This window comes from Ceratotherium simum, chromosome 1 (assembly GCF_057802395.1).
Source record: "Ceratotherium simum simum isolate JZ-2026a chromosome 1, ASM5780239v1, whole genome shotgun sequence".
In the NCBI taxonomy this organism is placed as follows: domain Eukaryota; kingdom Metazoa; phylum Chordata; class Mammalia; order Perissodactyla; family Rhinocerotidae; genus Ceratotherium; species Ceratotherium simum.
Window position 1 is genome coordinate 60023140 of NC_141900.1, and position 24288 is coordinate 60047427.

The window sequence follows — 24288 nt, forward strand, 5'->3', positions numbered from 1 at the left end:
AAAAAAAATCTGGAATTTTTATTTGCTGGGGAACCAACAAAAGAAGCAAGGGCAGCAGCAGGAAAAAAAAAAAAGGAGATAGCGCTCTCTCTTCTTGACCATTTCCCACTAAGTTCTTTCACTTAAAAACTCAATACAATTGAATCCCTCCTGTGACAGTGGCTCCTGTCCTCAGTGGAGTTCACCATTGATCATCCCTGGGGTCTTAGATAGTTTCTCAGTTGTCATTATTTAGTTCTTCCATCCTATTCATATCCAGTAGATTAGGAAGAGTTAAAAAGTGTTAGCTAATTATTTTGTATTCCATTTGAGAGTGGGTAGACAGATTTAATAAAAGCAAAGAAAATGTTTCTGTTTTTGATGTGTGTTTTAATGTGGGTCCTGAAATTGTACTTAAATACAAGGTTTGCTTTGTAATGGAGTCCTGGAAGTGAAGAAACATATTTAAAACCTAAAGTTGAAGCCATGCTGTGGCAGCATCCCGTATAAAGTAGAGGAAGATGGGCACGGATGTTAGCTCAGGGCTGATCTTCCTCTCACACACAAAAAAACAAACCTGAAGTTGAAAATGATGCCACAGTTCTCTTTGCAAACAATATTTGCTGTAAAGATGTTTTATTTGTATACAGATGATGTTTTCCCAGTCTTATTTTTTGAAAAATGAGAAGCAAGAACTGCATGTCATTGAGTACGAAGGCTTTTGTGAAGAAACATTATACTTTAAGTATGACACGTGTATAGATTTTGGTTTTGGGCCTTTAAGTATATTATGACTTTGTAGTAGAAAACTTATGAGATTTCTGTGAATGGCTTGTTTTGGTGGTATTTTGTTGATTTCACAAGAAAAAACAAAATAAAGCTTTTCTCTTTTTTAACATCTAGGTCAGTTAGTAAAGTGATGTGTGTAACTTAAGTCTTTGTTGGCCTTTAGGGCAATAGCAGTTTTGTGGACTTTTCAGGATTTCTTTTTTTTTTTTTTTTTTTTTGGTGAGGAAGATCAACCCTGAGCTAACATCCATGCTAATCCTCCTCTTTTTGCTAAGGAAGACCGGCTCTGAGCTAACATCTGTTGCCAATCCTCCTCCTTTTTTTTCCCCGAAGCCCCAGTAGATAGTTGTATGTCATAGTTGCACATCCTTCTAGTTGCTGTATGTGGGACACGGCCTCAGCATGGCTGGAGAAGCAGTGCATTGGTGCGTGCCCAGGATCCGAACCCGGGCTGCCAGTAGTGGAGCGCGCACACTTAACTGCTAAGCCATGGGGCCGGCCCCCAGGATTTCTTCATATGATTATTATTTACACAGTTACTGAAGGAAGGAAATATAACTCATTTAACAATTTGTTGTTAACATTTTGAATAGGCCAATAACAATAGTGTCTTCACAAAGAAAATTGGGACTCAGCAGAAAGTGAATGATGCCTCAATAAACACAGACCCAGCTACTACTGCCTCTACTATAGATGTAAAGCCACCACCTTCTGCAGGTAAAGATCTTTTAGACTTTTGTGTCAAGTGTCCTGCCTTGAAAAGTATTTATTCTGCCTTGTTCCAGGTATAGAAATTTTAGGGAGCTTATAAAAATCCTTAGAAATGAGGGATTTGAGGCAAAGGGAAAGTAAGGGTCTAAAAGTAAGATAAAGTCATGCATGTGGTGAATATACAAAATGCCACTGTGAACTAGTATTTATCTTCATGAGAATATTCACAAATGTTAAATGAGCTGGTGTGGTTGTTTTTGTTTTTGTCTTTTTTTTTTTTTTGGTGTGGAAGATTCACCCTAAGGTAACATCCGTTGGCAATCTTCTTTTTATTTTTTGCTTGAGGAAAATTAGCCCTGAGCTAACATCTATGCCAATCTTCCTCTATTTTGTATGTGAGATCCCTCCACAGCATGGCTGATGAGTGGAATAGGTCTGCACCCAGGACCTGAACCCTTGAACCCGGGCCTCCAAAGCAGAACGTGTGGAACTTTAACCATCCAGCCATGGGGCCAGCCCCAGCTGGTGTTTTTAAGCTCAAATGTTTATAGCATTTGGGCTATAGGACAAAAGCCAAGAATTGAATTTTTAATTGTATAATTCTATTAGGGGGAAAAACTTATAAAATCATGTTTCTCTCTCTCTTTTCTTTCTTTTCTTTTTGGCTGCTTTGGATCAATAAGGTACTTTCTTTATTAGTGTACTTGTTGGATAAGTTAAATGTTTTATTAGTTTATTAACTTATGGAACAGATTAGAGCGATATAGTGAATACATGAACAACATGAAAATTTGAATTAACTCTAGGTTTTCAGTTGACCTAATTTGTTTTTTTATCTTATGTTAATGATTTGATAATAATAAAAGTAAGTACTTGAGTATTTAAAAGTGTATTTCCTTGTGTAGTGTTTGGAATAATTGATATTTTAGACTTTTTAAATGTATTGTAAATTTCCTATACTATTAAATATTTAATTAGGTTCAGCCACTGTAGAACAGGATCCTGCCTTCCATTTCAGTACATCCTCTGTAGTAACTAGAATGGTGTTATTGAGTATTTAATAAAGACTTAGTGAATAGTACTGAAGGACTAGAAAAATGATTTAAAATGTTGTCTCGAAGAGTGTGGCTTTTCTGCTTATCCTGTCTATTCACTTACATAAAGAGAACAATTTTTGTGCTATTATAGAACTATTTTTGGCTAATTAAAAAAAATAAAATAATGATCCTTTCATTATTGAATGTGAACTTAATTCTGGCCAAACTGACAGTTAAAAAATTCTCATCTAGAGTTTATATTATCCTTCTTTGTTTATTTAGTGTATGAATAGATGTTTTAAATAGATGTTTCTCTCCTTTGGTATTTCATTTAGCATAGTTCACAGTATACTGACCCTTAAGTTACTCTGAATAGGATGATAAGATAAGGAGCAAAATCTTATTTTCTGCCTTGTTACAGCTGAGACAGATTTTGACATTATAACAAAGGGACCAGTCTGTGAAATGACCAAAGAAATTGCTGACAAAACAGAAAAGTATAATAAATGTAAACAACTCTTGCAGGTAAGTTATCTCCCTTGTAAGTGAAAGATATGTATCAAATGTAATGGCTTGTGTAATCGATTGATGGATATCCTAGAGTTTCTTTTTCATACTCATATACTGGTATTTAGTTTCACTTTTGAAATGATGAGAGGGGATTGTTCTGTGTATCTGTTCATGTAGCCTGTATATAAAATCACGATCCTAAAATTATTATTTTCTGTTCACCTAATGTCCTTCTCTTAATAATGAGCAAGTAATTAATGAGGTTGGATATTAGTGTCTGTTGTCTTCATATAAGGATACATGGAAAATGTTTGAACTTCATAAAAGGAAAGTACTCCATTTACATTTACTGTAATAATAGCGAGGAATTTTACCACATCTGACTGTGACCAGATTTGCAAAGTGGAAAAAGGGAATGTTAGCCAAATAAATTGATGCCTTTACAGTGTTAACTTACTTTGATTATTTTAGACTGTATTGTTCAAACATTTCAGTTTTGCAACTGTCTTGGTAGCATTCACTCCTGGAGTATTTAAAGGACAAAGGGAAAATGCTTCTCATTTATACCTGATTCGGAGAAGGGAAGAAAAGGTGTTTTGTGTTTGTGTATGTGAGTTTTGTTTAATTAGTTTTTTTGTGTGTATGTTTCTCTCTGCATGTGGAGAGAGGAGGGATAATATTTAGAGCTATAGAATGAAGTTCATATATTAGCTCAATGTTGCTATAGTAATTAAAATATTTTATGTTACTGCTTTCTAAATAATATTAATTTAATGTAATCTTTTAATTGAACTTTAAACTGAACATTTTTGTTGCTTTAGAGGAGCCTTCCTTCTGTAGAAGGGTTGATTAGTATAGTTTTACCCTTGAGTTCAGAGTATTTGTTATAAAGGACTAAACTATTTTTCATTAAGTCTGGAACAATTCTGGATGAATATTTTAAAAATCTCATACAGTATTATTAAAAGGAAAACAGAATATTCCTTCAAGCTAAAAACTTCCTCAAGGTACATTTTTTTTTACGATTGTGTTGAAGTACAGTTGAAATCCAATAAGCTGCACATATTTAAAGTCTGCAGTTTGATCAGTTTTGCCATATATAGTCATGAAACTATCACAGTGTCAAGGTAATGAACATTTCCATTCCCCAGAGTGTTTTTGTACCCATTTGCAACTCATCCTTCCCTCATTTCCCCATCCCTGGGAAACCATTGGCTTACTTTCTGCCACTGTAGAATCTATATGAATGGAATCATATGGTATGTATTCTTCTTTTCCTGTCTTCTTTAAGCACAATAATTTTGAGATTTATCCATGTTATTGCTTATATTGGTAATTCATTCCTTTTTATTGTGAATATTCAAATCTTTTGCCATTTTAAAAATTGTGTTGTTCATCTTACTATTGAGTTGTGGGTGTTCTTTATTCTGGATACGAGTCTTTTGTCTGATACATGTTGAATGTTTTCTCCCAGTCTGTGACTTGCCTTTTCATTTCCTTAATGGTATTTTTAGAAAAAGTTTTAATTTTGATGAAGTACAGATTATCGATTATGTTTTGTGCTTTTTATGTTCTAAGAAACATTTACCTAATCCAACTTGTAAAGACTTTCTCCTATCTTGTCTTCTAGAAGTTTTATAGTTTTAGGTTTTACATTTAGGTCTGTTAACCATTTTAAGTTTATTTTTGTGTATGATGTGGTATGGAATGTATAGTATGGTTATTCAGTTTATCCAGCGTTATTTGTTGAAAATACTTTCCTTTCTCCATTGAATTGCTCAAAGCCTATTTTTAAACTTTCTCCTTGGACAAAAACATTCAAAATGAAATTGGCCAATTTACATTTTTGTCATAATTTGTCCTTCCTTTTAACATTCTGGGTTGTAGAGAAGATCAGTGTATAAGAAGTCAACCTAGAGATTGTCTTCGTTAGAAAATCCCAGAGTCTTATTTATCAGTGTTTGGAAACACAATGGCATTATAAGTACATGATTTTCATTACTTCCCTTTGCAAAAGTAATATATGCTTGTTGTGAAATCTTAACGGCATTATAGAAATAAAGACGGTAAAAAGTACTATCAGGATCCTGATCCCCAGGGATAAGAGCTGCTATTATTTTGGTGTATATTTTTCTACACAACACTACATAGACATCCTATAAAATTGTCTTAAACAACTTTTAAAACAAAAATAGGATTATACTATATATTCTGTTTTTGCAACTGGCTATTTTCAATTATTGTATCTTGGCATTTTTCCTTGTTAAGTTGAAGATCTACTTTTTTCTTTTAAATAAATATATACTATTTCACTGGTAGATCTAAAATGATTTATTCAATCTTCCATTGACAGACATGGTTATTTCAATTTTTATACTGTTACAAAAGTGTTGTCGTAAACATTCAGCACATATTATGTTTGTCTAGATATTGGCTGTATATGGATTTAAAATATTTTGGTAATTCTGCTAATTTCATTTAGGATGAGAAAACAAAATGCAATAAATATGCTGATGAACTTGCAAAAATGGAGCTGAAATGGAAAGAACAAGTAAAAATTGCTGAAAATGTAAAACTGGAACTAGCTGAAGTAGAAGACAATTACAAAGTAAGTTTAGTATTTGTATAACTAGAGGCATAGTATCTGGTCTGGTACTTTTGAAAATGTGTTTTATATAATCTTTATCAATCTAATGTGCAGTTTTAATATGGATAGTTGGGATAGTATTTCATGTATAAATAAAAATGTACTATATATTTAGTTGAATATAGTTAGTTCATTAACTATGAACTGAGAAAATGGACACTCATATGCATTGCCATTGTGGCTTTAATGCTGTGGATTCAGATGGCTGTTAAAATTATGTCTTTTAATCGGACTTAGTTTTTAAGATAAAAAATGATCATTTCATTATCCTCTTGTTCACTTAAAAACAAACATGAATGTGTATGTAAAATTATTGAAGGGCCTTGACATTTTTGTGGGAGTGCAATAATATATGATCAGTAATTTAAAAAATTTGTGTTAGAGTTTTCAAATTTACCACCAAAATGTGTTACTTGTGATCCTAAATGAAATACTGCAGAGTAAATGATACAATCTTAATTAATGAAGATTATTTTTGCCACTGTAACATTAGGCAACAAACTCGCCCAAATGGTAAATGATGTTTGTAAGAATGTTAGAGAAAAAAATTAGTAGGCTGTCTGGCTATTTAATAAATAGAAAGACATTTTTCCTCTAAGAAATAAAGTGTAATCTTATATGTATTAAGATATATTTGTATATGTAGTTTGCATATTTTTTGTGTAACTAAAGACCAGGAAGTTAAAAATGATTTAACTTTTCTATATCATTGCTAATGTACCTATAATCTAATTTTTAAAGGTAATATTCTTAAAGACCCCTAGAATCACTTGGGGGCTGGAGAGGGTGGGATATTACAGGCCAAGGTAATTTTACTGGTGGTTCTTTTTTATCTTCATCTACTGTCAGAATGAAATTTTGAAACTTTTGTTTCATGAGATTATTATTGTTTCTAGGATCCCTGTGAATACTGTGGGTTTTTTGTTTGGTTGTGAGAGTTTGGCCCTGAGCTAACATCTGTGCCGGTCTTTCCCCTATTTTCTATGTGGATCACCACCACAGCATGGCTTGATGAGCGGTGTAGGTCCGAGCCCAGGATCCAAACCTGTGAATCTGGGCAGCTGAAGTGGAGCGCACTGAACTTAACCACTGCGCCACTGGGCTGGCCCCCGTGAATATTGTTTTTAATGGCTGACAACTTCCCTTTTTTATAAAGTGTGAATACCAAATTTATATGAAATTTTATTTTGCATACTGACTAGAAAAAATGATTTAGTAAATATTTTTTGAAGCCTATTATATATAAAGCACTATGTTAGATATTATGTAGGCGATCATATAAGTAAGGCACAATGCTGTGCTAAGGAGCTTACAATCTAGCAATAGTTGCTAGACGTGTAATGGTGATATTCACAACTCTTTCACATTCACAATCTAGGTAATTATCTGTCAAACCTGTGGGAAGCTAAACAATATTTTTATTTCATTAATGATAAAAATTAGCATCGAGGGGCCAGCTCCATGGTGTAGTGATTAAGTCCGGCACACTCCACTTCAGCGGCCCAGGTTTGTGGGTTCGGATCCTGGGCACGGACCTACACCAGTTGTCAGGCCATGCTGTGGCGGTGACCCGTATACAAAATGGAGGAAAACTGGTGCAAATGTTAGCTCAGGGCTAATCTTCCTCAAGTGAAAAAAGAGGAAGATTGGCAACAAATTTTAGCTCAGAGCAAATCTTCCTCAACAAAGAAAAAGAGCATCAAGATTAAACAACATATTTAAGGTTATGCAACTGGTAAAGATACTTGGCTTTTTGTTTAGTGCCCTTTCCCTTATTTTGCACTAGTTAGACACAAACACTCACCATACAAGGCAAAATGTGATGAAGTTCTTCATGAAATTGATAAGTCTAAGTACCTTAGGGCTGTTTCCAATGGAATATTTAGGAGTTAGACGTTATGGAGAAACTAGTCGTTTGAAAGACCAATGGAGGGGAGGAGAAGCAGAGCTAGGAAAAGAAAGAAGCTGCATTCTAAACAGATGGAAAGGCATTAATACAGGTTTTGAGGTCAGAAGTGGAGAGCGTTGTCTGAGGACTGTGAGCAGTCTTGAGTAATAGGACTTGAATGTCTGATGGAGTAGATTAGACTTGAGAGACATGTTGAAGCTAGATTTTGAGGAGCCTGAAATGGAATTTGGGTGCTATTTGGTGTTAAGAATTTTCTAGGAGAAAAGGGACCCAACTAGAGTGGGTCTTTTTGAAAATAATTTGGTAGCACTGAGAGGGATTACAGGTGGGAAGGGTTTTTGAAGGTAAGAAAATCAGGTAGAAATATTCTTAGAATGAATTGATAAAGGCGACCTCCTTGGGTACCTTCTCTGATCACCTACCATTGAATAGGCATGAGTCTATCAAGGAAAGCTTTGAAAGACATCCTTAGAGAAAAACCATTGAAGAATAATTTTGTGTGTGTTTGTATCCATAATGCTTATGCCATAATAGGCAAAACAGTGGGTCATTGTTGAATGAATGAATGATTTAGAGACTGAAAATGTTGAGGAGTGGAGGAAGAGAAGAAGGAAGAAGTGTTCTAACATGGTTTCCTACCTTCAATCACAGTGGTCTCTGAGATTGATAATATCAGTTAACAAAAGTAGAAAAGTAGATTTGGGACATTTTCCCCTTATGATGCAGAAAGACAACGGTGAAAACATTTCTAACCATCATTAAAAAGGCAGGTTTGGAATTTGGGAAAGAAAGAGTGTAGCACACGAGTTAATATTTGTGATTTATTCTCATGAGGATGATAGTTGAAGGCATAGAAGAAAGGGAGTTTAGGAGTTTATAGAGAGAATATAGAGAGTAGAAGCCAAAGAAGAGACTTTACAGAATACCCATATTTGTAATTGTGAAGAAGCAGCAGACACAAAAAAAGAGCATGAGAGGATGACAATGTTGGTGCAATTTCACATAAACCAGGGGAGAAATTTTCAGTGTAAGGGAAGTTGGTCAATAATGATAAGTAATTCAGAAATGTCAAAGAAAAAGAACCAAGGAAAATACAAGGAGATGGCAATAAGAATGATTTTGATAGGTATAAACTAGCTCTTGAAGTGTAAGGAAAGAGTAGATAATGAAAAAAATTAATGATAATTTCTTTCTTTATTCAGCTTCAGTTGGCAGAGAAAGACAAAGAAATAAATGGTCTAACTTCACATTTGGAAAACCTCTCCAGGGAGAAGGTATTGAACAATATACTTTAAACAAATGTTTCATATGATAATGTGAATGATAATACAGCCTTATGAAGTGACTCATTTTACAGTTCATGTGAGGGTGGTTTTTTAAAAAAGTTAAATGAATAAAGAAAAGATTGAAACAAATGTTAAGACTCTTAGGTGGAAAATGTTTTCAGTTAAGTAATATTTTAAAATATTTTACTTTATAATATGAGAAAAATGCTTGTTGAAATTTGGTCTTTGTTACATATTTTGTATTTAACAATAAACAAATTTTACAAGGTTCCAATTTAGGAAAACAGTAAAAATTTAAAAAATTATACATAATGTATTTATGTTTTTCTTTTTTAATAGGAAACATTTTAGAAGTTGCTTAACGATTTGTAGCATAACCTAACATTCAAGCAGAGCATACATTTGTAATGTAAAAAAGTACTATAATGCAGCATTTCTCAAAATGTGGTCTGTGGTCCTTTGGGGGTCCCCATCCCCTTTTAGAGGTCTACAAAGATAAAACTGTTTTCATAATGCTACAGTATGATTTGCTTTTTTTCCCACTGTGTTACATTTGCACTGTTGGTGGGAAAGCAGTGGTGGGAAAACTGCTGACGTGTTAGTATTGAATCAAGGCAGTGGCATCAGACTAAATTAGTAGTTATTGTATTCATCCCAACCATGCATTCACAGTTAAAAAAAGAAAAACTAGTTTCACTTAAGATGATGAAACAGTAAAATATTAGTTTTATTAAAGCTTGACCCTGAGGTACATATCTTTTTAATATTCTGCATGATGAAATGGAAGGTACCCCCAAAGCACTTCTGCTGCCTAATGTAGTGTGATGGTTATCTTAAGGTAAAGTACTTGTGCACTTGTTTGAGTTGGGAGCTCAATTACCTTATTTTTTCATGGCACATCATTTCTCTTTTAAAGAATGGCTGATAGACAATTTGATTATTCAGAGTAGAGTATATGGCAGAGATATCCTTGAGAAATGAAGTGAACCTGTTACTTTAAGGAAAAACAATTGGTAGTATTTGTTGCCAGTGATCTGCTACCATGAGCTTGATTCTTCCTAATGCTTACAGGCTTTCCTGATGAGATGGGTAGTAATATTAAGACTGTGATTTTTTTTTTAATTGTTTAGTAAAATGTGATAGCATTTGGAAGATCTGCATAACTCAGTGAAACAAGCAGTGGTTTTCCAAATGACCAATGATGATATTACAAAATCATGCATGGTAAAAGAGACATTCAAAGTACTAGATAGATCTTAAGGTTGGATAGTATTACTGTGATAGCTGCAAAATTCTGATTTTTCAACTCCATCACTTCCTCCTTATTTGTCCCTTGGCAGTCTACTATAAGGAAGAACCTTCCTTTGTCCTCATTTATGTTCCAGCAACAATTCTCTGACATCAATTGGATGTACTATAATTCAGTTCAGTCCTGACACCAACTGCCTGGAGTTAGCGCAGATCCAAGTTAAGGGCTCAGCTGCACCCTCCTCCCCCACAAAGTTCAATATTTTGCTAGAATGACTCACAGAATTCGGGAAGCACTATACTTATGATTACATTTTATTATAAAGTTTTATAATAAAGGATACAACTCAGGAACAGCCAAATGGAAGATGCATAGGGCAAGCTGGGGGTGGGGGTGCCACAGAGCTTCCATGCCCTCTCCAGGCACAGCACCCTCTTAGCACATTGATGTGTTCACCAACCCGAAGCTCCCCAAACCTTGTTGAAGAGTTTGTGTGTGTGTGTGTATCTGTGTGTCTGTGTGTGTGTGAGGAAGATTGGCCTTGAGCTAACATCTCTTGCCAATCTTCCTCTTTTTGCTGAGGAAGATTGGTCCTGGGCTAACATCTGTGCCCATCTTCCTCTACTTTATATGTGAGACGGCTGCCACAGTATGTCTTGATAAGTGGTGTGTAGGTCTCTTCCCGGAAACCGAACCTGCAAACCCTGGGCCACCGAAGCGGAGTGCGTGAACTTAACCACTACGCCACTGGGCTGGCCACTAATTAAGAGTTTTTAATCCGGGGTTCCAATACATAAGCATGATTGATTAAATCACTGGCCAAGTGATTTAAGTTGATCTCTGCCCGCCCTCCCATCCCTGGAGGTGGGGAGGTGGTTGCTAAAATTTCCAATTCTCTAGAATCCTGTGTTTGGTCTCTGGTGACCAGCGCCTCTCTTGAAACTCATCTGAGAGCCCACCAGAAGTCACCTTATTAACATAAGTTCAGGTATGGTCTAAAGGAGCTTGTTAGGAATGACAAAAGACACTCACTCCTATCATTCAGAAATTCTAAGAGTTTTAGGAGATCTGTGCCAGGAACAGAGACAAAGACCAAATATATGTTTTATATCACAGTGTGTGTATCTGTATGTATGTATTTTAAATTTATGTCTGGGTGTCTCTGTCCATCCATCTGTCTTGTCTGTTTGCCTGTCTATCTTCCTATCTTTTTACCTGACAGTCACTATGAACTCTTTTTAGTCAATAGATTAGAATTTGTCACTGTTCTTATTTGATGTTCACATAGTCCCAGATTTGGTCAGTGGGAGCACTTTCAAGCTGGTTCCTGATATGCCCTGGTATGAGAAGGATGTTGTTGGTTTTTTAGCACTTAATTTCTTTCTAGCATTGCAAGATATTCTAAGTCGTCTTGTACCTTTCTTGCTTCATCTTTGGAATTGACCTTTTTTTATAAGAAAGGAAGCTTTTATCCACCTCTGGAATCAGTTCTTTCTTCATGGAATCTGGTTCCTTGTTAGTGTGAAATGGTATTTAGAAACCAAAATATGGGCCCTAGGTGTGCTCATTATTACTAGTGCTCATTGCTTCTAGATCCTTTCAGTGGACAGAGATAGGAAACATTTGTATTTTAGATATCATGAGTTCTAGTCCAAGTCCACAGGGTTCTTCCTTGCCTTCCTCATTTCCTATTTGTATACGCCTTCTCAGAATCCTGCTGCCCAGTAATATCAACACATCTATTCATTCACTAAATCTGATAATCCACATAAAACAGTTTAAGAATTGCTAGAGCCATATCACTATGAGAAGGAAACCTATTAAGAATAGAATTCAAGATTGCAGTTCTTTTTTTTGCCCCCTAGGCTGTCAGTATATTGTGTTCAAATGTTACTTGCATTAGTTCTCTCTCCCACTCTCTTTCTCCTTTTCCCTCTCCTCTCTCCCTCTCTTTCCCTTTCAGTGTGTGTTAACACAAAATGTCAAGTGGGTTATTCTTGCAAATAAACAGTGGATTAGAGATAATTAAAACAATAGGAGCACAAATGAAGAGTAAGAAACAGATTTTTTATTTCTGGTATGAGTTTTAGTCAGGTGTATCGCAAAGTTAAAACGGTGATGATCTAATCAGATCTGACAAGAAGCTGGCAAAAATATATATATATTCCAAGTGCTTAAGACAGCTCTTTAAAATATGGATTTACCTTCTCTATTAATAAGAAACGTAACTCTTAAGTGTATTTTGTAGCTAATGCTAGAGAGAAGTAATTAAGATACTTTATTTTACATTCATAAAATATATATTTCACATATAAAATATTTATATAATTAAGTTATATATAATTTATATAATAGTTATCTTACATATTTTATATAATTCATATTTATATATAAAATTTTACATTTTATATATAAAATATATTTTATATATTTTGAAGTTTCAAACATGACTGAAAGATAACCATTTATACATTTTGTTGTGGTATAAATGGCTGAAATCACACGTGGAAAACAATGTAGTGACTGTATTAGTTATGCTGTGTAACAAATTACCTGAAAACTTAGTGGCTTAAAACAACATTTGTTATCTCACAGTTTCTGTGAGTCAGGAATCCAGGTGTGGCTTAGCTGGGTCCTGTGGCTTTAGACTTCTCAGAAGACTGCAGTCAGGCTGTCAGATGGGGCTCACAGTCATCTCACAGGTATAGATCTGCTTCAAAGCTCACTCAAGTGATTGTTGTCAAGACTCAGTTCTTTGGGGATTGTTGGATTGAGAGCCACACTTCCTGCTCGGCCATCTTCCATGAGATCACTCCCCTCCTCTACTCTTAACTCACGTAAAAGGTTATTCAAACTACTGGCTGGGTAACCTTTAAAATGTAAAGCTGATCACTCCCCTTGCTTTAAGCTCCTTAATGGGCCTCCTGTGCACTTAGAATAAAAGCTAAAATTCTTACAATAGCCTATAATATTTCATATGACTGACCTCCATTTATATCTCTAGTCTCATTTTTAGCTACAATTTTCTGTTTCACTGTACTCTATTGTAGAGTCTCAGTAATTCTCAAACTTGAGCTTGCATCCGAATCACCTGTATTGCTTGTTAAAACACAGATTCCTGGGTCCATTCCCAGAGTTTCTGATTTAGTAGGTCAATAGGGAGGCTTGAGATTTGCATTTCTAACAAGTTCCTGGTGCTGCTGGTCTGGGGCTCACAGTTTGAGAACTGTTGTAATCCAGCCTTACAACTCACCAATTGCTTTCTTGTCTTGGGGCACTCCTTCATGTCCTTTGTCAGATGTATTCTTGCCTACAATTCTTTATTATTTTGTTAAATTTTTTTTTAATAAGAGTTTTAAACTTATATGAGAATAGAGAGAATAATACAATGAACTCTGTTGTACTCCTCACCATCATCAACAGTTGTTAACTTTATGGCTGTCTTAGTTTGTCTATCCAAACATAATTCCCTTTCCTCCTCCCCCAGTGATATTTTTTCAAGTATATCTTAGAATTTCTGTTATTCCCTCTAAACATTTAACTATTGCTACCACTCTTAACTTATCCCTCAAGTCCTTAGATTAAATAACTCTTCTTGAGAGAGGCCTTCTTTGACCTCCCAGTCTAAGCTAGGTGCCTCTATTAAACTTACACTTGGGACCTGTACTTTTATTTCATACTACTTAACCATAACTTGTAATTAATATTTATTTCTGTGCTTATTTGTCTAACATCTGCCTCCTCCACTTAATTGTAAGGTCCATGAAGACAAAGATCATGTCTATTTTATTCACCACTGTATTTGTAGCCCATAGTACAGTGCCTGATACTTGAGTTAAATATTTGTGGAATGAATAAACTAATGGGGCAAAGATAATGTATAGTATTTGCTTGTAAAAACATTTGATAAAAGAAATGTACTGGGATCAGCAGTTTTATTGTCATTCAATACTCTGCCCTGTCAGGAATGCAAGAGAAGTAGGTCAGTTTGCTTTCTACTTCCTATCTTCTTGAGTTACTCTTGATTTTTCTGCTGGTGACACTGTAGTTTTATATTAGTTCGAAAGACTGTATAAGAATTTCTGTTTGCTATTTCAACGACTTAATGTTTGTCTCTTCCCCCAGTGTTTCTCAGAATCCCCTCCCCTACCCCAGTCCTCTACAAGGTTAGGTAAAGTCCTTTTTGTTTAGCACTGAAGCCTGGATCCAGACAGTGCTGGGATGAACCAAGTGATCATTAAGCATTGGTGGAGTGAGTAAATGAAAAAGATGAATTTATCACCGTCAAACAGAATATGTATTTTACTTAGTTTATTGTCCATCTTTCTGCTCTAGAATATAAACTTCATCTGGGCGGGAATTTTGTCTGTTTTGGTTATTCCTAAATTCCTAGTGCCTAGAACAGTGCCTGCCACGTAGTGGATACTCAATAAATATTTATTGAATATATGCATGAATAAAATAACTCATTATAGTTTTTAAAAAAATAACTAGCTCCCTAGTATTATAAAAATATAATTTATATTTAAAAAATAATTTTTAATAGTGTGAAGTAATTCAGTATATCTCTTTGGATTAAAAACCCTACCAATTTAAATTTATTTAGAAACTTAATAGCTTAAAATATCTTATTTTTTCATGTCATTTCAAAACTGCTATCTAGAATTATTTACCATTTTCATATCTGCATACTATTTCAGATATTCTGCATAAACCCCTTACTCTAGAAATTGAAAAGGGAAGAGTAAAGAAAAGAAGAAAGCATAAGCAAAATGGCAAATAATGATAAAAAGGATTGTGAGATACTTTATTTACTATTGCCAGAGAAAAAAATTAAAATTAAAAATTTTTAAAAATTGAAACTATTTCAAAATATTCTTGGGGCTAGCCCAGTGGTGTAGTGGTTAAGTTTGCGCACTCTGCTTTGGCGGACTGGGGATTGCAGGTTTGAATCCAGGGCATGGACCGACACGCCACTCATCAAGCCATGCTCTGGTGGCGTCCCACATACCGGATAGAGGAAGATGAGCACAGATGTTAGCTCAGAGCCAGTCTTCCTCAGTAAAAAGAGGAAGATTGGCAGCAGATGTTAGCTCAGGGCCAATCTTCCTCACACAAAAAAATATATGTGTTCTTTAACATCAGATACTTGACTAGTGATTTTTTTGAATCATCATTTTATATTTCCAGATGATCTGCTTTGCATCTGAGAATGGAAGAGTAATATATATACTTATAAATGATTAATGGAAGATGTCTCTAATGAAATGCTGTAACAATAGCATGATGATTAAATAATGACCCTAAATATCTGATCTTATAAAAGTCATATAGACTACCATTTGTTTACCTGTTTTACTATAACTTAGAGGAAGTGATAAAAGGATAAAAACTATGAGAATTATATAATACCTTGAGCAGCTTGTTCACAGAGTTGTAAGTAATTCAAAACACTTAATGTTGTTCTCCTTCGCTCTCACAGCATCCGCATGTGGCAGATAAGAGGAATATATTATTCCTCCTATTTAACAGTTGGAGTACCAGAAACATCCTTAACTTGTTGAGTAGTTTGTAAAACCAAGGCTGCTGTGAGCCATTTTGGGCCCTGAAGAAAAAAAAGATTTAGGTACTCTAGCAAAGGCAAACCAACTAAACAAACTTTTGTGCTCTGGAACTGGAACTGTAAAAGAGGACTCCTAACAAAATCTGTTTCTTAAATTCTGGAGGCTTTTTATTTTAGGAGAATTGTAAATCAGCAATAGATATTGCTTTCCTCAGGCAAGATAGCTACACTCATGTCATGCATGCCTTTGAAGGTAGAGGAGGTCCAGCAGGGGTTCTTGACTTGTTTTGTTCCAAGGGCCTTTTGAAAGTCTGGTGAAGTCTATTTTCAGAAAATATTTTTAAGTGAATAAAGCAAAAGATACAGAATCACAAAGGAAACAAATGATAAGAAATAGTTAATCAAAATATTAAAAGAGGGGGCTGGCCCCGTGGCGTAGCGGTTAAGTGCTCGCGCTCCGCTGCTGGCGGCCCGGGTTCGGATCCCGGGCGTGCACCGACGCACTGCTTGTCAGGCCATGCTGTGGCGGCGTCCCACATCAAGTGGAGGAAGATGGGCATGGATGTTAACTCAGGGCCAGTCTTAATATATATTTAAATATATATATTTAATATGTATATTAAAAGAAATTTGTCATACGTGGTAGTAGTATATGTGCTTATTTATTAAAATGTTAAGATTTAGCATGTCTAATAATTACTATAATTTCAGAGTAGTGATGACTATAAAGGCTGTTTTGAGATGGCTGCAATGACTATAATGTGAAATGAATATATCTTGATGTCTGTAGGTGACAAAGTTAAAGGTACTGAAACTATTGCTGTGTTTTTTTGCCTATATTCATAATTGAGGAAAATGCTAAATTTCAGTTAGAAGTTAAGTGAAAAGATGTAAATTTTTTTTCCTGAGTTCATGGATCTCCTGAACTCTAAAGATGGACGCTTGCGGGGTGTTGTGAATGCAAATTTAAGAATCTTCTCTAGTCAAGAGTTCAGTTAGATTGCCAACCGAACCAAAACCAATCTAACTGTACCTATCTTGTTCATGTCCTTGTATTCTATTCACTCCACCTCCAGTTTCCCCGAGTCAAAGCTGCTTGTTATTGGTCCTTTGCTTACCCTGCATCCTATTTGCAGAGGATTTATTGTATCTTTGATGGTAGAAGAGAGGAGTATTAAAGTAAACTCTTTATTATGTTCGAAACTCTCTGTGAAGTTGTTTGACTGTACCAGTGTATGCATGAATCTTTTGATGAAACTCTTGACTCCATTTAAGTAATTTCTTGTTTGGTTACAGAAGAACTTAACATACTCCTCTAAATTAATTTGCTTAAATTTTTGCAGAAGTTATTTTATCATCATCTCTAACTCTTTTGCTGCTTTCATGCCCTTTTTCTCTTTTCTTGAATCATCTTTGAAATATTTTTTGAATTTACTCTTTTTTTTCCTCTGTTCACATTGCCACTTTCACAGTCCTGAATTACTACAGTAGCACATTTGGGGTTTTTGAGTTATGGCAGGAGATGAGGGAACATCCATTGAGCCTGCTGTGTTCTAAACACTTCCCTCATTTCTCAGTAGTTCTCCAAGGCCTGGAGAAGATAAGTTCCTCAGGGTTATTAGTGCTGGAGCTGATGAGCAAATCCAGGTCAGTCTAATTCCAATCTACCGTGTCATGCTGCCGCTCCCCCCCGCCCCTTATTTGTTTCTAGTTTCAAGTATATCCAGTATAGTTTTGCTAGATTAACCTTACTACGGACTGTTTTACCATATTATTGTTTTTTAAGAACCATTAGGCCCATTGTAGTAAATTGTATCACATAGATTTGGCACATCTGGCCTCCAACTTGTCCTTTTAGCTACATCTCTCTTACTCTTATGATATATCCTGTGCTCTACCTATATCATTCACTTAACCAGTCCTGCAAAATGTTATTATTGCATGTCTTCTGTACTCTCTTCACATGCTTAGGAGGAACCTTAATTCCTCTATCTCCTCTCAACCTAGAATTGACTTGCATTTTTCGTGTTTACAGTTTTACTCTCGCTGATAATGACTTATTCCATTTGAAGGTCACTTATTCCATTTTAAGGTCATTTACATAGGTAAAAATTTGTTAACATAGAGTCTCATCTCTACTCCCAAGGGATGACAATCAGCAAAACACGCTGAATTTTACTTTACAGATAAAATTTTTCATACTTACATCCTTTGTTAATATTTGTTTTTTTTTAACAGCTCTATTGAGGTACAATTTACATGTAATAAAATTCACCCATTTTAAATGCAGTTTGATGAATTTTGGCAAATATATATAGTTCTATAACTACCATTACATTCAAACTATAGAATGTTTCCATTACTGCACAAAGTTCCCTTGTGTGCATTTGCAGTCAACTCCTCCAGCTATTCTCAGTCCCAGACAACCAGTGATCTGCTTTCTGTTACCATAGAGTTTTGCCTTTTCTAGCATTTCATGTAAATGCAATCATGCAGAATTTATCCATTCACTAGTTGATGGACATTAATCCTTTTACCAGCTGATGGACATTTGGATTATTTCTAATGTTTTGCTGTTATGAATAATGCTGCTATAAACATTCTCATACAACTCTGTTTGTGGACATATTTTTTCATTTTTCTTGAGTAGAGACCTAGGAATGGAATTGTTCGTTTTATATGGTAAGTGTATGTTTTTAAGAAACAGCCATATTGTTTTCCACAGTGGCTGTACCATTTTGCATTCCCACCAGCAGTGTATGAGCATTCCAGTTGCTCCATAGCCTCACTAGCACTAGTATTGTCAGTTTTTAATTTTAGTCATTCTAGTGGGTGTGTTGTGTTATCTCATTATGGTTTTAGTTTTAATTTCCCTGATGACTAGTGATGCTGAGCATCTTTTCATGTGCTTATAGGCCATTCATATATATTTTGTGAAGTGTCTTTTTAGCTCTTTTACCTATTTTTTTATTGGGTTATCTTTTTTGGTGGTATTTGGTTTTACGAGTTCTTTATATATTCCAAATAAAATTCCTTTGTCATATATATTTTGGAAATATTTTCTCCAAGTCTGTGGCTTGCCTTTTCATTTTTTAAAATATTAATCTTTTGAAGAGCAAAAGCTTCTAATTTTGAAATAGTCCAATTTAGCAATATTTTTCTTAATGCTATTTGTGTCCTATCTTAAGAAATTTTTGCCTAACCCAAGGTTACAAAGATTCTCTCCTGTTTTTTTCTTCCAGTAGATTTATAGTTTTAGCTCTTATATTAAGTTTTATGATCTATTTAAAATTAATTTTTGTGTATGGTACAATATGTAGTCAAAATTTGTTTGTGTACAGATATCCAGTTTGTTTAAAAGATCATCCCTTTCTTCCATTGAATTACTTCTAAATCTGTTGAAAATTAATTGACGATGAGTATGGGTATATTTTTGGACTCTCTCTTCTGTTTTATTGATTTATATCAGGGGTCAGCAAACTAAGGCCTACAAGCCAAATATGGCTCGTGGCCTGTTTTTTGTAAATAAAGTTTTATTAGCACATGGCCATGCCCATTCATTTAGATATTATCTATGGCTGCAACATCAGGGGCCGATTTGAGTAGTTGTGGCAGAGACTGTGTGTCCTGTAAAGCTGAAAATGTCTACTATCAGGTCTTTTATGGAAAAAGTTTGCCAACCCCTGATCTGTGTGTTTATCCTATGCCAATACTATACTTTCTTGATTATTGTAGCTTTATAATAAGTCTTGAAATCAGGTTCTGTAAGTCTCCCAACTTGGTTCTGCTTTTTAAAAATGGGCTATTCCAGGACCTTTGTATTTCCATCTACATTTTAGAATCAGCTTGTCAATTTATGCAAAAGCATACTGGGATTTTGATTGGGATTGCGTTGAATATAGAGATAATTTGGGGGGAATTAATAGCATAAAAATATTAAGTTTTCTAGTCCATGAATGTGGTTTATTTCTCTACTTGTTAAGGCTCTCTTTAAAGATTTTATTTATTTATTTTTCCCCCCCAAAGCCCCAGTAGATAGTTGTATGTCATAGTTGCACATCCATCTAGTTGCTGTATGTGGGACGCGGCCTCAGCGTGGCCGGAGAAGCGGTGTGTCGGTGTGCGCCCGGGATCCGAACCCAGGCCGCCAGCAGCGGAGCGCGCGCACTTAACCGCTAAGCCACGGGGCCGGCCCGTTAAGGCTCTCTTTAATCTCTCAGTAATGTTTATTGTTTTTAGTGTATAGGCTGTGCACATCTTCTGTTAAATTTATTCCTAAGTATTTAACTTTATCAATGCTACTATAAGTGGAATTTTTAAAAATTTTATTTTTCAATTGTGTATTGCTGACATATAGGCATACAATTGATTTTATATATTGACTTTGTATACTGCAACCTTGCTAAATTCATTCATTCTCGTAGTTTTAGTAGATCCCTTAGGATTTTCCACATATATGATAGATCATATCTTCTGTGAATAAAGACGGTTTTACTTCTTGCTTTCCAGTCTGTCTGCCTAAATCTTAATTTTGTTTTAATCCACTATTTAGAATCTCCCATACAGTGTTGAATAGAAATGGTGAGAGCAGACATCCTTGCCTTATTATTGATCTTAGGTAGAATCATTTAGTTTTTTACTATGGGTTTTTGTAAATGTCTTTTTTTGTGTGTGTGTGTGAGAAAGATTAGCCCTGAGCTAACATCCATTGCCAATCCTCCTCTTTTTGCTGAGGAAGACTGGCCCTGGGCTAACATCTGTGCCCATCTTCCTCTACTTTATATGGGACGCTGCCACAGTATGGCTTGATAAGCAGTGTGTAGGTCAGCGCCCAAGATCCGAACCCACGCACCCCGGGCCGCTGAAGTGGAGCGCGTGAACTTAACCACTACGCCATTGGGCTGGCCCCTGTAGATGTCTTTTATCAGGTTAAGGAAGTTCCTTTTTATTTAAGGTTTGCTGAGATTTTTTTTTTTTTTAAATTATGAATGCCTGTTTAATTTTGTGAAGTGTTTCTTCTGCATCCATTGAAATGATCATATGTTTTTTTTCCTTTAGTCTTTGAACACAGTGAGTTACATTGATTTTTGGATGTTAAACTAGATTTGCTTTTTTTGCGGTAAAACCTGCTTGGTAATGGAAGTATTAGTTTTTAATATTGTTGGATTTGATTTCTTAATAAGTTAAGGATTTTTGCATCAGTATTCATGAGGGATAAGGTCTGTAGTTTTCCTGTGTTGTCATTGTTTGGTTTTGGTATCAGGATAATACCTGCTTTGTAAAGTAAGTGAGAAGTGCTTTTGCCTCTAGTTTTTGAAGGAGTTTATATACAGGATTAATATCTTTTAAAAGTAAGTTTTCTAAATATTTGATAGAATTTACCAGAGAAGCAGTCTGGGTTGTTTTTTGTCTTTTGACTTTTATTAAAAGCTAAGTTGTAAGAGATTCACATTTTCCCCCCAATTAGCTAAATTAGAGGGCACTTTCTTGGCACAAATAAATTTGAAAATACATTGGGCTTTATCCTGCTTTCTGATTTTGTTGAATGTGGAAGGGGCATTTATGAGAAGTTGAGAGCCAGCCTTTCCAATTGTGTACTTAAAACATAATAGGGAGATCACTTTATTATTATATTTTGGCTAAATGTTTAATGCTGCCCTTGTTATAAAATATTTGATTGCTTTGCTTATTCGAATACCTTTGTTTTTGTTAATTTTAGGAACTTAAAAGGAGTCCAGAAAATGAAGCAGAAAGGAAAATGGAAGGTCAGAATTCCCAGAGGCCTCAACAGGTCTCACAGTGTCTCAACACATGCTCACAGCAAAATGGTCATGTGTCTGCAGTGCCAAATACACAACCAGTTCTGCAATATGGTAATCCTTACGCAACACAGGAAACAAGAGGTTATTAAAGTATTTTTGGTTTGGGGTTAGCTGAATATGAAGTTTGTTTTGTTTGTATCTTCGTGGAATTAGAGAACTGCTGATACAGTCAGCTCTAATAGAAACATTGTTTTATACCAAGCAGTTTTAATGTTTAGCAGTAACTGGTTTCACCTAGAAGTGATACACCATGAATGAATGGTCTGTTTCTAATTACATATAGTTTTTATTTTTTTTTTTGAGGAAGATCAGCCCTGAGCTAACATCTGATGCCGATCCTCTTCTTTTTGCCGAGGAAGATTGGCCCTGGGCTAACATCCGTGCCCATCTTCCTCTACTTTATATGGGACACTGCCACAGCATGGCTTGACCAGCAGTGCGTCGGTGCACGCCGGGGATCTGAACCTGCGAACCCTCGGGCCACCGAAGCAGAGCGCGCTCACTTAACTGCTACGCCACTGGGCCAGCCCCCATAAAGTTCTTATTTTTAAAAATCACTTGGGTTAAAAATGAAGACATCATTTTTTGATGCACTAAATTTGTTCTTTATATCTTATTCAGCATAGCTATACACAGAGATTCTAATTTTAGTACCAAGTTTCACCCTACTCTTCCAAAATTATTTCAGATGGAGCAGGTGGTGCTTTTTACCCAGATGAAATCCAAAGGCCACCTGTGAGAGTACCCTCTTGGGGACTGGAAGATAATGTTGTCTGCAGCCAGCCTGCTCGAAACCTTAGTCGGCCGGATGGTTTAGAAGACCCTGAGGATAGTAAAGTAAATTGAATTTCCATTTTCTGAGCCTGTCCCTTTTATTTTTGTCCTATGTAGAAAGTTATGTGTGTGTGGAAAGAGAGAGTGTGTGTACACTTGATTGCTTGATTTTTGGAAAACCTGCTTGTCTTTTAATTTTAAAAATCAACCATTTATATGCTTCAGACTTACACGTTAGTATTCACACTCAAGTAATAGATTAAGTTTGGAGAACAACTTCAATAAATTGTAGTTATCAGATAGTTTTTATCTTAATAAAAATTTTTTTTATTGGGATATAATTGACTTATAACCTTATATTAGTTTCAGGTATACAGCATGATTTGATATTTGTATATATTGTGAAATGATCACCACAACAAGTCTAGTTAACATCCATCATCACACAGTTACAAATTTTTTTTCCCTTGTGATGAGAACTTTTAAGATCTATGGTGTTAACAACTTGCAAATATGCAATACAGTGTTATTACCTATAGTTACAGATAGTTTAATCTTAATTATCACTTGCTAAGTAATTGACTATGTTCTTTTGATTGTAGATATACTAGGCTGGAAGAAACAAAGTGTTAATGACAAAATTGTGCTTCAGTGTGCATCTTTTCATTTTAGCATTTATATCCCACTCTAAATTTTAAGATGGATTATTATCTTTAGCTAGAAAAAGAAAGAAGTGTATGTATCATAGTTTTCTTTTTCAGAGAAATACTCTTTTAGACATCATTAGTATTTAATCTCAGCAACACAATAAATTGAATTAGTTTGTGTAGCATATCATTATTTTTATTTCATTTAAGAAATTTCTTCACCATTTAATAAATAGGTTCTTATAGCAGCTCTTTTTGGATTTCCTGTGCATTAAGATGAATTTAGAGGAAATGCTTTTTTGTGCTCTTTGCAAGTACAGGGGTATCATGACCTGTTTCTCATTTAATCTAGTTTGCTGCATTTAATTGCTATTAACCTTTGCAGAAACCGATCAGTGTTCAGACAGACATGATTTTAGCCCTAGTGCTCAATACCTATAATGGAGAAAAATGTATTTCTCCCTCCTGCCTTTTGGCCTCCTATGTCCATTACTGAGAATAATTAGGAAAACTGTCAGAACTTTTGTAGCCTATTTAAGGTCTAGGGTATCATCTTACTGCATTTTCACACCTTCACATTTTGCGTATTTAATCTGATCATTCTTGGCACAGATGTTCCATGTGACAAGACCTTCTCTTCCATAGTCATCTGCTTCAGTTTAATTAGCAGGATGTTCTTTCTGATCTGTGTGCTTTGCCCTCCTGCAAACCCATGAGAAGCAGTGTTAGAGTCTTTTGCTCATTTGCTGACATGCTTAGATTTGGTAATGAGATGGAAGGGCTCTTAATAGGCATACCTTGGGTAATCGTATTTTGCAGTCAGAAGATTTTTCACATTAGACAGAAACTTAATTTTTATGTACATTCAGACTTTGTTTTTTTAAAAAAAATTCTTGTCATTACAACAACAAAAATCACTTGCAAATGAAGTATTTTAGTAAGTAGTTGTAGTTAGAATATAGAAAGATTTGAATTGACCTGTTCCTTTTCTCTGGTTCTCTGCCCTGGGAGTGATTAACAGCCACAAGACCCAGCACCTGTGAGTCAGGGTTGAGACAGCCTATTCTTCAGCCTACTCCAGTCATTCACCTGCCATCTCTCTTCCCTTCTGCACCAGAAACTGTGGTCAATCATTGGATCAAAGTCTTTTATGACTCTCTTTTACCTAATAATTGCAACAGCGATAACTAGAACATCATAATTATGATGATGGTGATGGCAACAAACATTTCTGTATCTCTATTTGCCAGCTAATGCTTAGCTCTTTAAATTTATTAACTCATTTGTGCTTTATAGCAGTCATATGAGGTAGGAACTGTTACTATCTCTATTTTGTAATGGAGGAAACTGAGAGACAGGTTAACT

At 35.2% G+C, this 24288-nt stretch overlaps 2 protein-coding genes across 6 annotated transcripts in view; one reads left to right on the top strand and one right to left on the bottom strand.

The window, feature by feature from the left end:
* Window positions 1–24288, top strand: part of TAX1BP1 (Tax1 binding protein 1) — a 77275-nt gene that overhangs the window by 45494 nt on the left and 7493 nt on the right. For 3 of the 5 annotated variants that reach the window (XM_087429114.1, XM_087429108.1, XM_087429118.1), the window contains exons 11-16: window positions 1362–1485; window positions 2938–3041; window positions 5509–5634; window positions 8785–8856; window positions 21400–21583; window positions 22191–22339. In XM_087429114.1, coding sequence (XP_087285240.1) covers window positions 1362–1485; window positions 2938–3041; window positions 5509–5634; window positions 8785–8856; window positions 21400–21583; window positions 22191–22339 — 759 coding nt within the window. The remainder of the gene's footprint in view (window positions 1–1361; window positions 1486–2937; window positions 3042–5508; window positions 5635–8784; window positions 8857–21399; window positions 21584–22190; window positions 22340–24288) is intronic. The other 2 variants (XM_087429109.1, XM_087429111.1) reach the window with 2 other exon arrangements.
* JAZF1 (JAZF zinc finger 1) overlaps window positions 1–24288 on the bottom strand; it is a 374269-nt gene that overhangs the window by 17921 nt on the left and 332060 nt on the right. The window lies entirely within an intron of this gene.